Source organism: Lepisosteus platostomus, chromosome 7, assembly GCF_059453375.1.
Source record: "Lepisosteus platostomus isolate fLepPlt1 chromosome 7, fLepPlt1.hap1, whole genome shotgun sequence".
Taxonomy (NCBI): Eukaryota; Metazoa; Chordata; class Actinopteri; order Semionotiformes; family Lepisosteidae; genus Lepisosteus; species Lepisosteus platostomus.
The window spans coordinates 48280602-48298798 of record NC_142617.1 but is presented as its reverse complement, the minus strand read 5'-3'; the positions used below and the strand labels follow the sequence as shown (position 1 = coordinate 48298798).

At 35.4% G+C, this 18197-nt stretch overlaps 1 protein-coding gene across 2 annotated transcripts in view; it reads left to right on the top strand.

Moving 5' to 3' along the window:
* The window catches only part of LOC148659017 (WD repeat-containing protein 72-like), a 78608-nt gene extending 60660 nt beyond the window's left edge, over positions 1-17948 (top strand). For both annotated transcript variants that reach the window (XM_088640911.1, XM_088640912.1), the window contains exons 19-20: positions 10880-10984; positions 16712-17948. In XM_088640911.1, coding sequence (XP_088497037.1) covers positions 10880-10984; positions 16712-16755 — 149 coding nt within the window. In that variant the 3' untranslated portion in view covers positions 16756-17948. The remainder of the gene's footprint in view (positions 1-10879; positions 10985-16711) is intronic.
* The last annotated feature ends 249 nt before the right edge of the window (positions 17949-18197 follow it).

Sequence of the window (18197 nt, the reverse complement as noted above, 5' to 3'; positions counted from 1 at the left end):
ATGGATGAGTATTTAACAGTGAAATTAAGTACTATTGGCTGTGTGATATCACCAATTAATCTTAAAAAAGCATGAATAATGTTTCAGAGTCTTGAGCTTTAATTGAGTATAATAATGATCTAGCGTGGCAAGCTCACAATATTGAGAGTGTCCTCTGTTTTTTAAAAGTGGAGTAAGAGTACTTTAATTTACACACTGTATTGGCTGTGGGATAGATTAGGTTAAGATGGATTGACAAAATACAATTTAGACATTGCCTAAATCTTTAGTGGGACTGTCTTGGTTGTAATTGTGCACAATAAGCTTCTCATTCTCATGTATAATTATAATATTTAACTATCAGATATATCTTGTGTGGAATGCATTACAGTAAACATAAGACTTTGTTTTACATGGTTCTATTTCTGTCAATTTTCTTTCTCTCATGCCATCCCAGCACACATGGTGATTCCTGTCATTTTTTAAGGTGTATTAATCCATTATATTGCCTTCCCATTGTGGAATTAGGTTTCAGCTATTAGGAAATAACTCCTTTACTCTTCTAAAAGGGGGTAGATACAGGTCAAGCATTTAGTAATAAGCTGATGTTGTCCTAGCAAAATGTTACCAAGGTCTCACTGTCCATTTTTGTATACAGGTTCATCTCTATAAAACAATGACAGCCCTGCACCATGCTGAACATGAAATATGTCCTTTCCCGTGCTGCATCTTAAACCTAACAATCCATCTTCCCCACCACCAGAGTAATGCCACTGCTTTTTCCATCCTTTTCAAATATGTGTTATAATTGTTTTGTTTTTGTTATATTTTAGTTACATTCTTGATACGCATATATAGAACCATATTTTAATTTGCCTAAAGTAATATTGTTATAATCTCTGACAGATTATAAACTCAATTATTTTGAGTGTCTGCTTAAACTAAATATTTAATTTTAGCCCTATCTCTATTATCTGTAAAGTTGATATTTTTCTTTCACTGGGTTATCTGTGAATAATGACCACTGTACTACAGTAGTACATTTTAGAGAAAATGCTTCAAGTCTCTTTTAAAAGTATGCCAAACAAGCATGCTTAAAAGGAAATTAATAGAGCAGGCTCATACTTTAGTTAAGACTTTCCGTTCAGGATTCTGACACTCTGCATAAAGCTTTCTAGTCCCGTTTTGATGTTGGGGTCTTCACATGATGAGTACCATGACTAGTTTTTGACTTAGTGATTGGTGTGCATTTCAAGGGTATAAATTAATCTTTAAAGGGTCTGAGAGTACATCACTTCTGGGCACCTCACATAAACATTATGCTGGCTATGTTAGCAATCTAATCACAAACCTGTAATTCAAAGGACAACAATTTCTTATTGTGAATAGCATAGCAGCTTTTACTATCATTCAGGTCAGCTTGAGATTGCTGATGCACCATATGTTTCTGGCCAGGAATGATGGATGATATTCGCTGATGCCCAGCCCTAAGTGATTGGGAAGATTGAAGACATACAATTCACTTAAGCTTGCTTACTATTACATCAAGCAATCAGTGCAATGGGCAAGCCCATGCACTTTGTGTCAAACTGCCCAGGTTCTGCATGGGCATAAAGTCAAACAGACAATTTGGCAGTACTGGAATATGATGCATGGGAGCTACTCATCTAACTTCAAGTTTGGCCAACTAGCAGAAGAGCTTTATGAGACAGCAACAAAAAAAAACAGCAACATTTGATCAAACCTAATCCCATAACAATTTATTACCATCTTGTCTGTCTGTGATGCAGAACATAGATCTAAATTAAAGGAAAAACAATGAAGTTGGTAGGTTTCCTGTTTCTTTAAAAATTAATTTTCTAGTTTACATTACCTTTCCTTCATAGTTGTTCATTAAGTGTACATCACAATCTTTCAGATCATACTGTGCTGAAAAAATACAATGTAATGCATCTTTATGCTCAATATGCTTTCTGTACTGCTCATGTCAAACAGAATACCAATGGTCCAATAGCGTACCTTTTCTGCTTATACTGTAGACTCATCTTCTGCCTTGGTTCTAAACTTATTAGTTAAGAGATTTAAAAAATTAAATGATGCAACACCTAAGAGGTGTACTGTCCTTCAGAAAAGTGGGTATATACATCTATAATGAATGTGGAGTATTTAGACAGGACAAAAAACCAGATTAATTTTACAGGTGTGTGTAATGGATATGCTTACAATACATAAGATATTGAACATTTTTAAATTTTTTAATGTTCAGTTGGGGGAAAATAGGAATCAGTCCTACCTGTCCTTAATAGAAACAAAACCATCACCAAAAAAGACCATTCATTATAAGTGGCAAGGGGTGAACTCTCTACATTTCCCTACACATTTTCCTAACCATATCTAGAATGAATGAAAGCAGAGAATGTGTGAGTCTGTAAAAAGGGTGACATCAAGCCCAGGATAATCTAATTGAAGCCCTTATCCATCTAATGTAGCCTACTTTGCTAAAGAAAAAAGTTAGACATGATGAATAGTGCTGGAGGAATGAAGTACCCTCAAATAATATATTGAATAAAACAAATTTGCTTACATTATTGATGCTGAGGCTGTAAAGGGAATGGTGGAGAGTGCAATTCTTCATGTATCTGTATGAAGAGGAAGGAGAGGGAAATTGTTTCAAATCAACCAAGTAGGTTTAGAGCTTCATTCCTTTATCAGAATGTGTTGAAAATCACATTGCAGAAATAACAACTTTAAACAATTGAATAATTTACCTTTTTAAAGTGCTATAGCCATAGTAGAAAGTGAATTCTTTTAAAGCACATTATTGCAGCAGATATATTTACTTTAATACTGGGAAGTATGTGCTGTTTTTTTGGTTTTTACATTTTTAACTATTTTGTGATTGGCAAAATTTGCACAGTCTGCTTCTTTAATTTCTGCATCAGTTGACATTTTTTGTCTATTTTTTATTTGCCTTAATTTATAGTACCTTTCATCTTTCAAGTGCATATTAAGGAAGGTTCAGTGATTTAAGAAAGATAGATTCCATGGTGAGCAGAGGCCTGACACTGGATGCAGCATTTCTGCTGCTGAGTGAAGTTAACAGACTGCACATTGAGAGGTGGCTGAATATGGACTGTGTTTCAAGCCCTGGCTGTGTTGTAATAAAGTAGCTGTTCATCTGTGGTCAGAGATCATCACGGAGACCTTGGGTACCTGCTCTGCATTCTGGAGAAGGCTATCAGACAGCTTTGCATCAATCAGGTCCTCATACAGTGTTCTTCAGTTGAAAGCATCCCTACTTGGCTGTGTTTTTCACAGACAGCTCAATAATTTGTCTATGGGATGGTGATATATGTAATATGTGCTCCTGTGCTGCCTTAGGATTGGGCTACATTTCTGACACAGGCACTGAGAGCTTTGGGTTTTCACAAGGGTATCCAGGATAAGTAAATTATTTTTTATCACATGATTTTGCATCCAATAAGCTCCATTATTCCTTTTTTCATTAATCTCTTATCGATTAAGGAACAGTTTCCCTTCTGTGTGTGCATATTCGTGGCGCCAGCAAGCAGGCTATGGTTCATTTAAGCACAAAGAAGGTGGAATTGTTTGTTTCATCAGGACTGTAATGGTCATAATTAAAAGCACACACCGTTTAAGAAATAATTATTTCTTAATTACGCAATGTTATATCTTACCAATATGTAATCATCACACATTATATTTGAGATACTAGTGAAAATAATAGACATAATAAGCAAAAGTTAGATTGTGTAATTTAGAGCTAATATATATGTGATGCTTTTTTCTCTCTAGGACCTTAGTAAATCATATTACATCATTACTAATGAATTGTTAGGAATTCGAATCCAAGTTAGCTTTAGTTATCCTTTACTGCTCGGTTTATTTTTAGGGCGTGTTGAATCAATGAGTTGAAAAAGATCAGTGTCAGGCAAAGTAAGGCCTTGGCTGAGGAGAAGGCCTTCAGACCAATTCACCACATGGTGTCCCTGCAAAGACTACCATGTGTGCCAAGTGTGCAATTCAGTCTCTTTGTGGCAAACTCAAATTCTCTAGGGCACACTGAAATTTTCAAGGTTGAGGTAGATAAGACTTGATTCAATGAACAGAAATCTCTGTCAGTCATTTTGTACCATCTGGTGGTTTGATCTAAGAATTCCAGACTTAAAAAGAGGCTCAGTCCATATTTAAGGCCTTGACTGTTTCTCCACATTTTCAAAAAAGAGGAAAACCCAATTTAATAGCAACTGCAGTGCAGGGTGTCTATATTAGTAAATGAAACAGAACAATCAGAATGGTTTTCATGGCAAGTGTAAAATCAGATGAAAGGCATTGCAGTGGTTTTTTTTTATAATTCCGAGTATCAATGTTGTTTTATTAAAAAAGTTAAAGGTAATGAAAATAATAAAATGCAAAGTAGAATAACTGATAATAAACTTCTAGGTATATGGCAGATATAATGTGCTTGTATTTCATATCTAGAAACTGCATTAGGAAACTCATTAGTTCCCAGAATTGCCCTGCTGTATCTGGCTTCAGCATCTGGTGGAAAGGGTCGCTGCTGACCCTTCTCAATTTGGGTCACAAGGTTAGCAGGTCTCATTTATTATTCAGAATTGCTCTCTGACCTTTTTTCTAGCTGGGTCAGGGGTAACCCTGATCTTTAGGCAGAATTTTTATAGTCAGTCCAGATGATATCGCTAGCTCTCTTCTCCTTTGTCCTCTCACTGCCCTTTTGCAGATATTTTCTGAATTTTATACTTTTTATATCCGTCTCTTTTTTTCCAATTAAAGTAGCACTACTATTTTACGCAAGGCTGCTTACTTGAAAAGAATATGCATCCAAAAATGTTTAAACATTGTTAACGGTCCCAAATTTCCATTTGGTGAAAGAATATAACACTGTATTTTCAAGAATACTCTACTGAACAAAAAGCTGATTTACAGAAGCTCGCTAGGATAATAAGAATATTTTTCAAGAAATGTAGAAGGTCATTTCTAAAACCATATTTTATGCCAACAGACTTAAAACTTTATCGTCTACATAGAATGCATCTTTAAAGCTTTTGTTTCCTTTAAATGCTAGAATGTTATTCCCTCTAGATTATGTGGGTGAATGTAATAGAAAAAAAGTAGTCTGGGCAAGTTCATTTTTCACTAGGTATGACAAAGAAAAGAGCTATAGAGATTATGCTTGTAATGCACACAAAAAAGATATCATAGAGGCCAAAAAAATCACATTACCTTTTTTAACATTGTAAACTAGTCCAAGGATTGCCTCCCTGGAGACAGTTAAAGATACTTTGACTGTTTTGTATTAAGGAAAAAGAGTGATATTGGTGGAAAGAGGTGAAGGAGGGGGCTGTTGATCCCTCACTGGCCGTTGTGATGGTTTTAGAAATGTTTATTTTACAGTATGGTTAAAGAACAGATACTAAGAATGTGTCATTAAACATTCTTTTGACCTTTAATAGAAAAATTAATTTCTGTCCCTCTGCAGATTTTGTTTATTTTATGTAACAATTAATTACATTTTCTATGATTATGATTAAGGAAAGCCATGGCTTAAAGAAGTTGTCCAAATGCAAGCTAGTATTGATTATTGCTGTCTGGTTTCACTCACAAACAGCAGAGGTTTGGAAATTCACAGCTATTGCACGGGGAAGTCCTACTCAAAAGAGTAATGAGGCTGAAAGTGTATATAATGGTCATGATAAATTTCTTAAGGACCTTGGATAACAAAAGAACAAAAAAATATAAAAACTATACAATTCAACAGTTCCACCATTTTCCATTATATCTGCGCTTCCATACAGTATGTGACATTTTACTCCCAACAACAACAATAATAATTATTAATAATAAACGGCTTTGAAATATTTCAGTATAAAGAAATAGCCTTGATTTTGTAGGCACTGTTAATTGTGGGAGCAGTTGGGCATTGTAAAAGCTGAGCCACTGGAGCCTCAGAAATGACAAGAAGCCAAAGGTCAGTGTGGCGTCAACCCCGAAGCAGGTTATAAGAACTAGTGACCATGTGCTTTCTGACACTGAGGATGATGAATAGTCATTGTGTTATGATTTAATAAATGTCCTGTAATAATAGTATGTGGAATAGTATTGCTGCTCTGGCAGAATTAATGAGCATTTAGCAAACCTGATAGATATTTTCTTTTCATTTTAGTGACAGATTTCAGTTATGGTTGCTTGTAATTTGTCCAAAAAAAATATGTCCCATGATCTGTGTAACCGGGTATAAGTCTGTTCTCTTCTTTAAACTTACAAAAACTACAGTATATTCTTTGACTTGTATTACCTTTCATTAAAACAAATATAGTGTATAGGGAACTGTAAGCAAGAGATGCAGTAGATTTAACTTATTTTTCATGTTATCTAAAGTATTATTTTTCTGTTCATTATTTTTCTTTAAAAAAACAATAGTTTATCTCAAGTATTATTTTTCTTTAAAATTTCTTCATAATCCAGTGACAGAGGCAAGGGTGGAGACCATCAGAGCTTTTTTCTGTCTTTTCTGTTAAATTAGGACTTCACGCAGAAGCTACACAGCCATGGACTACAACTGTTTCCTTGCCTAATGACATTCAAGGACTATTTCAAGGAACGGTACAATCTCAATAGAATTTTCCTAGCCCAGGCAAGAGCACAAAAAGCTGTTCTGCAGCCAGTTGTGTTCAAGGGCTGACAAACTTAATATATCTGAGGCAAGTGTAATAATTTGTTGCTGTCAACAAGGTGTACTATTCTTAAGTTGCGGCTAGTCTGTCTAAGGAAGAATGTAATTGCAATTTCCACTTTCTCCTGTGCCTGGAACAGACATGGTCATTTCAAACATAAAAAAATAGAAAATGTTACAACCTAAATTAGGGCAAGACATGGGTGGTGGTGTAAATCAGGGCTATGTAATTCTTAAAATAAAAAGTATTGATCTAAATAAACAAAACCGAGAGGGCAGATTAAAAAAAAGTTAAATAAATAAAAAATTAAAAGGTTAATTCAATCACCTAACATTCAAAATATATTCTGCCTTTGATACACACCAGGATTGCTTTATATATTTGTGTCTCTTGTACCACCAAAGAACAATATAAATATAGAATTTGTATCAGAATACTATATGTTTATTTTTCCTAACAAATGATCATCTTTTAACCTGTTTTACTAGGGGACTATGAGGGAACTACATGCCTTAGTTTGTCTTTTAGATCATACGTGTTCAGCTAGAAAAAAGATCCCCTGAGGACACAGATGAAGTCATAGACTGAAAATCACACCATAGATTTAGGATTTTAGGATTACCAGAAACACTATAGAGAATAATGGCTTCAAATTTAGGACAAATATGGCAGAAGCCTTAAGTGATCTGTCCTTGACCTCCTCAGGAACAGGACACATGTCCAGTAGGCTCAAGAGCGTGGGATTAGACGGCTATGTAATGTGCTATTGTGTTGATTTTGATTAAAAATTAGGTAATTGGGCTCACTTGGGCCTTCCTTATAGTTAAGGAAGGTTTATTGGATTGGTAGGTGCTTGAGTATCCTTGCTTAAAGCTTATAAGATGATGATGCAGGCTGTTTTGCAAATCTCACAATGGCAGACAGACAACCTGATCATGCTGTGTCTAATTCTGAAACACTTATCTGAGTTTTTTTCGGCTCAGGCTGCGACACACACTTTAACCTCATAAGCACTAAAAGTACTTATCGCTTCCGGGATACATTTTTCTACCAAGGCTAATGTTACAGGTTCCGTTAAATAATTGAAAACCACCTTCTTTATATGTTAAAGTGGAAAAGTGATAGCATGGTCCATCTGATAGATTTACGAAAACGTGTATGTTTTAAATGTCTACCATGTACAGTACCTTTTAAATTTTTCTACTTAGTACGTGTTATTACCAGTTTGTGATCTAGATGCAGTTTTATAATATATTCTGAAAAGTTTGCTTGCTTTTGATTTTGTTTCTTAGTTGTAATATATATATATTTTGTGTACATTTCACAGTTTTTTGTGTGTGTGTCATACAAACGATTAAACACTGAAGGAACGTTTGACTGCATAAAGCTCATTCAAAGATATACAGTATATTATGGATAGAATTACATACAGTATACAAAACTGTTTCTTTGCCAGAGTATTCAGATTTCTTCCTTGCGCGGTTTTTAAATTTTGTTGCTTTAAAGCTTGCACTCGTGACACTTTGAAGTAGAAATTAATATTTGTTACATGCACAACCTACTCCATACATTCAAAGCAAAAACATAACGAAAGAAGAAAATACATAATTAATGTGAAAAAAATGAATAGCCATTATTAGATAGGTTTCCAATCCCTTTGCTATGGCAAAAAAAAAATTAATTTTGATTCACAAAATCACCTTTACTAACCAAAAATTTAGTTAAATGGGTTCTGCCTATGTAGAATAGTGGACCTGATGATTTCAGAATAAATATACCTGTCAAAGTGGCTGAGAGGGGAAAAAATGTCCTTTGGTCAGAAATATCCTAGTCAAAAAGAAAAGCTGAACCCCTGGGTTTGCAACAAAGCATCATATGTGATATTGTTATCATATAGAAAAGGGTTTTGTGACCAGACAAGCCAAAATTGTAACTTTTGGGTCTAAATGCAAAGTATTACATCTGACACACACCCTATATACAGTAGTGCATCACTCTGTCAGCACTCTGCTGCATGGTCAGGCATGGTGGTGGCAGCAGTATATTATAGTTTGGCTTCTCATCAGCAGGGACTGGGAAGCTTTGTCAAAACTGGTGAGAACAAGGATGGAGTAGGTACTGGCAAATCTTCAGACCTTATAATGGGACCAAAATTCACCTTTTAGCAGAACAATGATTCAAAGCAAAAGACCAGGGCTCTGTTGGTATGTCATAAGAATAAGCAAGTGAATGTCCTTGAATGACTCACTCAAAGTCTTGAATCTGTGGAAAAACTCAAAATCTGCTATTCTTAAGCAAGCCCCATGTAATCTTAGAGGGCTTGAGCAAATCTGCAAAGGTGTAATTATTGCAGCATGTGAGTGTGTAAATCTGGTCGACACTTACCCAAAAAGACGTGCGTCTGTAATTGCTGGTGCTTCCACTACAAATTGAGTTCAAGAATCTAAATACCTATGTGATCATTATATAGTATTATGAAGTGTTTATGCTGTTGGTGGTGATATTTTTTTATTTCATTTGACTATTTCTGAAAGAATAATAATGGACGGTTATTCTCAGAAAATCTGAAACAGCTATCATAGCACTATTTATTTCTTACTGAACAACGTGAACATTTTTCAGTTTCTATTGAAGGTGTCTTGTTTTTCTTTCCACAAGCGTCCAACAGCCATGTTGTAAAGCACAATAAATTAACAGCTTTGTCCATAAGGTCAGGTGTTTATTGGCTGGTACAGCAGGATGTCCTACTGACACAAGCCCAGCAGAAAGCCTAGTGCTGTGAGTGGGTAACTGCTTGAGCCAGCCAAGCAAGCTAGCAAGTCCCAGCTGTATAGGTTGATGTGTTCTGATTGCTCATAGTCTTCAATCTGTGAACTGGTTTCTGGGTTTAGATTCATCAAGCCTGGTTGCTGTTAGAAAAAAGAAAAGGAAAAAGAACCTCATGTGGGCAGGCATCCTAGGATACACCATTATAAGCTGTTACCAGGGGACCTTCGGAGATATAAATGGAATCTGTGTGGAGTAAATTAGTGTGAACCAGTCAATCTTTGTGTCACTGTTGAACCACATCCATGGCTAACTTGCTTGCTATCTGAAAAGTCTTCTGCCATCTGGAAACCTTGTGCCTGCTTGAAAAGATGATCCTGTGAAACATAAAAATACTGCATGCTGTTGTTACTCTCAGTTTTTTTAATGTAATTTCCATGCTAGGCTTGAGCATGTACTTAACAACATGCTCTGTAAACAACAGGTCACCGAGCTCCATCAAATTCACGGCCTGTAATTACAATGTTAGTATATTTTGCCTTTACTGTAGGTGTAATTCATATGTGCAACTGCTCCTAAAATGTGACCTCCCCTTCATGAAAAATATGTGCAATGCAATGCTGTAGCATTTTATACTGGAATTTTATCTTTAGCATTCTTTATTATAAAGATACAATTTTAAATAGATTTAATAATGATTTTAAAAAATGATGTGCAGTTACTGGAGAGTACAGACTGGCTTTAAATATTGACTGCCTGTGTGGACTCTATTTTGAGGACAGTCAGTTATGCTGTGGAAATAGTGTTTGATAGCTGACATGAACACAGAGGAATATGTTACCAGCTTGCACAAAACAGCTGTCTGTCATTTTCTAAATATTTGATATTTTGCTGAAAGGTAATCTCTTAAACTAAGAAAAACCTAAAAAATATCTCTTTCAAACTTAGCAAAATCTGTGCCTTTATTGAAGCAACATTTCTTAATCTAAAATTTAAAAAAATTAAGAACTACAATAGTTTTTGTGCTTTATATGGAATCATACTTCCCAGAGACACAACCCCATACTGTATATGATTTGAATAAGACGGGTTTGCATCTGCCTCATGATAATGTAAGCACTTGACCCCAAATGGAGGAATCTAGTTTAAGGAGCTTTGCTTTCCTGACAACACCTTGATCTCGCTTCTCCCCAGATGAAGCTGCCAGTATAGATTTTTTAATTAATTGTGCATCTGCCAATAAACACTTAAAGGATCTAGTTTATTTCAATTTATTATGTGAGCTTACAAGGTATTTCCTCGGGACTGGATAGGCTTGGAAAGAGAAAAAAGATAGAGAGAAAGGCAGAGAAAGAGGGGCAGGCTTCTTTTTGGAAGCGCATATTTTACAAAGGTTTTTGTCTCCTGATTCTTCACAGCTCCAGTCGGCCTGGTCAAGCATGACAGTGGCTCAGGCTTGGCGAAGGGCCAAGCACAGGAGGAAGTGTCTGACGGATGTGTCTTTGAGGACTCTGACAGTACAGGTGAGAGTCATTTAAAGACAGTCACAAAAGTTATTGTGACAAATATGACAGAAGCTTCAGGCCTGCAGAAGCAGTTGCAGAGTAAATTAATGGTCACAGAGCTGGGGTCAGAGTGCAGAGCTGTCACATGTTTGTAGTTTGCAACAGAGTAAAGTGTGAAGTTTTGGTAAAGGTAGTGGTCATACTGGTTACTGTTTTCTAATGAAATGGGTACAATGGAAAGAGTTTCTTCAGGTGGAGTTCTTAACACACATTCTTGAGGTCAACGTGATCTCTCTGCAAGATTTTTTAAAATATGTTAGACATGCATGATATTTAAATCAGACATCATTTTTAATGGTGGCAATGCCTATCAAATCTGATTATTTTCACATATTTCTAGTTCATCATGTGTAAATTCTAGTGGAAAATGATATCTTTCACAGGGCCTCAGTGAAAATGTGGGTGTAAAAAAATCCATAAATTTAAAAGGTAGCTTGCAGTACTTAATATTGTTTTGCATCCTTCTGTCTGAAGACATTTGTACACATTAAAATTTTAAATTAAATAAGCATTAAGTGTATTTTACTGGACTGGAAATAGCATATTGGAAAGATCAAAAGCAGAACTTTTGCTGTGCTGTGGCCATGACTGAATTATACTCCAGACTGGTATTATAAATGAATGGAATGGAGGATGCTTAAACATGGTTTTTAATTGGCGCCTATATTGTACAGTATATCTATGATTCATTCATTGGAAACAATGTATTGTAGATATAGAAAAATGCCACAGTTTTAGGGTTAAAATTAGTCAAGGTGACAGTGATGGAAAATTATTGGTGGAGTTTTAATCAAGTAATGCGGAATATTTATATTTCTTGGAGGTATTGTGTTGTACCTACAATACTACAGACTAATTCTGATACTACAAGAAATATGATATCACTCGTCTTGCATTACAGACTAATAATCAGCCATAGGTTGCAAATAGCATATGCTCAGGAGAGATCAAATGCAGAATGCTGTGGCCATGACTGAATTATACAGGCATGCTTGACTCAGACTGGTATTGCCTCCCCGCTGAGTAACAGAGAGTCTTTCTCCACTGGGGTTAGACTATGGTTGAGGCTTTGAAACATTCATTGGGACCAAGTGTTAGTACAGTACAAGAAATACATTGGTTTAACATCTTATCATATGGTATGCTATACTGGTATCACTGGTCAGCTATGTTTGTCCGGGGAATCCCAAAGAAAAACATATTGTACCTTTGGCTTTTTTATTGTGGACTGTTAAAACATTGGTTTTTAATACAGACAAAGTGCTAATACAGTATATTTAATTTAATCTTTTATCTTTGGAGGAATCATAAAATATGCAAATATTTATTTTTCTGAAATACAGACTTTTTCATAAAAAATTGGAAGAGCAGCTGGTACCAAATTATAATGGAAGTTCATGCACGACACCAGAATGATGGCAATATTTATACTTTATTTCTTCAGCTATATTTCATGTTTAATGCTAAACCACCCTCAGTCAAGTGAACATTTCATATATATTTTACAGGATAACACTGGTCTGCCAACAAAAGGAAAAGATATGTTTGGATGTGTATCAATCCACTTAAAAGAGTTTCAAGCAAATTTCATAAAATGGGGTTAAATTGAAAATATAAATGTGAATTAACCTGACCGTTTATGAAAATCATCTATCTGGAATGTGTTTTTCTTGGGTATAGAGAGTATGTTGCATATAAACATGCAAATTGATCTTTGTTGCCTCATGAGAAGTGAAAGTATAAATAGAACCAAAAGACACCCAGTGAGAGACAATCTTGAACACAAGAACATCTGAAAGTGTATAGATCAAGAAAAATTATTGGTCTTATTTTAATTATCTGATTGCCTGTAATTTCTTTTTATCCTCACCATGATATACACAGTAAAAAAACATTTAAGTATTTAATTACTACACAAACAGTAATTTTATGTAATAATAAGTTTGATAAAAATAGCATCTGTAATAATGTAAATGGCTCTTAAGTCTATTAAGGCAGAAGAATAAGTTCCTCACAACCATGAACAATTTCCATCTGTGACACACAGACTAAGTGGAAGTGTACAGATTTATTTTACTTTTTGTAATACCATGAGCCACAGTGTAAGAAGCAGAGATTAAACAGTGAGTTGTTTATTTTGATGTCTGTATATTCTGAGTGTTAGGATTCTGGTCTCTTTATGTTGTCTTGACTTGATCAGGTCAAAGGAAGGGTTAACGCTTAGTGTTCCTCTTTTCCTGCCTTGTTTTTTTTAAAACCTTCCCAGTTAATATTTTCTGAGCTCCCTTTCTCTGGTATCAGAGTACTCCTTGCATCTTTGTGTGCTGATCCGTGTATCATATTTTTGATTCATCCTATCTGCAGCCTGTCAGCTTAGTTAAGAGATTTCCAAATCTCAGGGCTGACTGTGACAGGGGGCAGCTGCAAACAGTCCCCCTGATCCTTCCCTTAGGAGAGCAGCCAAGATTTAATTTTCAGTAAAAGGGTGCAGTTTCAAATCCGTGTCAGGTCCCTCAGGTCATCTCGGAACTTAGATTGGACCTACCACGTAGGAAATATCTTTCTGTGCTCTCCTTTTTACAGAGACTCCTTGGGAGTTGAGGTCCTGCTTCCCATCTCTACTCACGTGCATTGTCTCGATTCATTTCTTCTCAAACAAGCAACAGCGTGTTTTTAAATAATGCAAGATAGTGTCTCAGGTCCCCCTACAACACAGCCTAATGATTTTTACGTACAGTATTTCAAAGCTCCCTGCACTGTGCAGAAAAAAACGAAATTGCGACCAAGGGCTTGAGCATTCGTATCTCTGCTGCAGTGTGATGGATGCACCTTTCACCTGTCCAGATTTGCTTTCTTCCGTAAGGCTTAGGCTTGAAAGCCTTCATCTGAATACAATCTAACAGGATTTCCCCTACAAGTATTTCTCTACTGAAGTAATTCATCCAAAAGATTCAGTGTCGTCTCGTTACACAGTTATCTTCCCAGCTGAGGTTTTGATTTCAGACATTCTGGAGAATTTTAAAGAGCCTCACTGGATTTGTGGAGAATGTGAACCAAATGGATATGGGAAGCCTGCGCCAAGGTTGGAATAATTTATAGTGAAGAGGCCTGACTACATTTTACAACAGTTTTTGATGACTGATGATGTATTTTTGCAAAGGTTTTTAAATCTTAATTAAAATAATTATTTTTTGCAGCATGCAAACAATCCAGAGTAAAAAAGAAGTCAACAATGATAAGATGAGCAAATACATAAAAGTACTTCGACTGGTTACATTAATGAAAAGACAGAAACCCTTTTTTTTTTTTTGTCCGGTCCTGCATCTTAGTTCATCTTGCACAGCAAGTCTGTAGAAACCTCTGGAGGTTTTACTGCTGGTCTCACTGCTATCCACAGTTTTTGTGGCTTTGTGGCTTGGTTGTGGCTTGGTTGCCATGGAGACATCGTATTTCTCCAAGAATTGCTCATATTGATCCACGGACAGGCGTGAATGGCCAAACAAGTGTGAGGAATAAAAGGGGGGAGGGGGAAGGAGGCTGGGCGGTAGTATAAAATGACCAGAGGTTACTGGTTAGAAATTAGCTAATAGCGCATACTTAGGCAAAGAGAAAAGAATCTGTTTTGCTTTTTCTCTTTTTTTTCATCCATGCAACACACTCGTACCTTTGTGTCATTGTCTTCCACAAGTAAAGACTGAAAGAAACTTGTTAGTCACTTGTCATGTCAGATCTTTGGTGCTTGTCCTGACACAGCTGTCAGCTCTCCAGCTCTTGTGCAGTGCAGGGACACGCAACAAAGAGTCACTGGCATGAATTATTTATCTTTCTTTGTGTGGATAAAATTCTATGATAAGAAATTAAGATACTTATAGCAAAACCTTTTAGTTCAAAAGGAATTTTACTGTATTGACAGTGGGGATGCATGTAACTGGAAGGAAAAAAAGAGAGATTGGATTTGAAGGCTGCAATACCCTGTTCTTGAATGAAGCCTCAAACCTTCATATTGTAGCTGCTAATCCAAATGCAAAAAAAAAACAGGGCAGAATCTTTTACTTTTTTTACTTTTCTATGTGACATATTAGGAACTACATACTGTACTTTTTTGTGCAGGTTTTGTTTTGTCTCTTCGTGGGTCAGTAATGATGAAGGATGAAACACAGCACATTACTGAAGAAACATATCTAATATTAACATGCATTAAGGGAAAAAAACTTTTAACGTTCAGCCTGATGGATTTATCTTTAAATAAACTTTTCCTGTGAAAAAATTCATTAGCGATCAAAATTAAATGACTCTGACAAAATCATTAAAGTGAGGTTAAAACAGGACGTTGATTGTGGTTTCATAAAATATTAAGGCACTGCTTGCCAGGGTCATTGATTTGTGATATAAGGGAACTCTCCAAATTTTTCTAAATTATGGAAAATCTATCTGCAGTATTTAAATTAAATTTTTATTACTATTATTATTTGTAGTGGTAGTAAAATAGCATGCTTTGCTTGAAACCATTCTGTAATTAACTGTTACTGTACTGTATGTAGCCCATATATTAAAGATATATACATTATAATTATTTTGTACACTAAAATATCATGTTTAACAATAGATGAAAATTCGTTTTTAACAAACTAACATATATCTGAACTACAGTACAGTATTACTGATTAATTACAATTATGATCAATCCAGATTAAATAACATTTATGATTTTTTTTATTTTACTTTATGAGTTCTAGAATATTTTAATAGACCAGACATGAAATGACTTTATTTTTTAATGCAATGTACTGTATATCAATAAGTATGCTTGGTGTAATAGTCAACACCTGCTTTATTTTAAAAGCTTAATTACACTCGTTATGTCCATGACAAGAAACTTAAAGACATGCGAACCTTCTCTGGAGGAAGCTAAACTTTGTGACAGGATTAAAACTAATTATCAATTTAGAGAAACCAAATCTCAGGTGTTAAGACCATTAGTTGAAATCCTGCTGCCTTCAACAAAGTTGCTTGTAGGTTTTTCCATATATATATATCCTGCTGTTGTATTGCTTTTAGAAAATTTCCCTTTGTACTTTCTTCAAAGTAAGGCCTGTGGTGTTTCAAAGAGATTTTTATTTAAGGATATTTTATGCCTGGTAAGCCTGAAGGAAATCTATCATCTCTGTAGGTGTTTCCTGTAAAATATCATCAGTCTAAACAAGAATATAATTTGAAAGATTTTGTTTTGTGCTTTGCTCTCTGAGATACAGTAACCTTCCAGTCCTGTAGCAGGGGGTCTTTTTTCTCCCTCACAGCAGTGGTCTTAAAATACACCATGCTTTCTGGGAGTGCACAAGGCACTTGAACTACAGCCTGATTTGCAGTAAATAACACGTCTGAATTATAAGCGAAAATTTAAAGGGGCCAAGGATCTATTCTTATAATTTATATTAGACCTTGCCATCCTTCTGGTGCCCGTGGGCTCCACTCACCTTGCCCAAATACCTCCTGCCCTGCGTGTGATCAATTGCTGCCATTAGCCCCTGACATTTACTGTGACTTGTAAACTCTTTGTCTGATTACTGTGGCCCGTCACCTGGACTACTTTTGCAGGTTGTAATCAGCAGGCATTCGTTTAACATTAGCATGGCGAACACTAACCTCTTATTCTCCTCGTCTTTTTTTTTCCCCCTTTTATCTCAGGAGGCCTCAGTAGAGAACAGTTTCCTTGCTGTAAAATGTGTTGAAGAAAAAAAAAACTACTCCATCCAACCCTTCCATCCACATTGTTTTTTTATGGAGGCAGTTCGTACAACCATGGGTAAATCTATCTTGGGTGCAGGTCCTTGACTTTAAGGGATGCATATGTTGCTTTTGAGTGGCAATTCTGTAGATCTAGAATTACACAGCACATGCCCCTAAGTGGCTTTTACTGCACCTACAGTATGCAAATATATATATAGCACAGATATAGTGGCTGTACACCAGTACCCAAAGTCTGTGTTTCTTTTTTGGCCACTGTATTGAGTTAGCTACACTTCCTCAGTTTTACCCATTTCCTAGCAATTTTGCCACTAACAATGTAAAATCTAAATATATTTCTAATTATAAGAGTTTTCTGCGTCTTTTATAATTCCAAATGTAATGTGATCAGTTGTTGGGCATTTCCTGTTCCTTAGTGTAATATTTTCAAAATAAAGTTCTCATGTTTAGGGCTGGGTTTATTAAAAAAAAACCATTAACGGACTCTTTATTTCATGTTTAAATGTTAATCATGAATTTTAGCTTTTGTCAAGGATGTTACTAAATAAAAATTAGATGGTTGGTTTTGTTCTAAGAAAAGGAATCTCGAAGCAATGATTTTAAACAGTGATGTGATTGGATCTTCTGTTGTTAATGAATACACTGAACACTTGCAGATGATAAATTGAGTGTTATATACAGTATATAAAATATATACAGTAATCCACAAACAGTTTTATTGAAATAAAACCAGACCTATAAATGTACCAATAGAAATGTTTGACACAACTGTATTTAGATATGGAAAAATGTAAGATACTGTGCATCTTTTGATTAAAATTGATGGGAATTGTAAAAATACATTTTGTGGTTAAATTTACTTCTTATCTTATAAATGAGTGTTCATGGTATTTTTCTATGACTTGATATACAATCCTCTGGCCATGTAGATGGCAGCAGTACTTAAGTCTTGCAGATTCCTCTCCCTGTCTGATATGAGCTGTCTGGCAGGGTAGGAGGAGCTGTTTTATTGTGCTCACAGCAGACTTTGTCAAATTACATTGAATTGCACATTTGTATTAATCATAGTCATATTATATAATGAGTGCATATTGAGATTTATATTTACATTTTTCTTTTCTGTATTTGTCTTTTTTTTCAATTTGCCAATAATAAATATGGTCCTGGAAAAAATACACACATGTATATGCCTATTTGTTTGTAAAACCATGTTTACACCTGCTTCACATAGTGTGTATATTTATGAATGTATCATATTTGTGTGTGCTGCAGCTTTCTTCTTCACCTTTTCAGTGTTTCTGGTCTCTGTGTGTACATTGTGGATGTCATGATACTAAGAATGTCCCAGGCATTTGGCTGTGGAGCAACATTCAACTGACTGATGTCATCGTTAGATAATATGGCATTACAATAAGTGCAAAGCCTT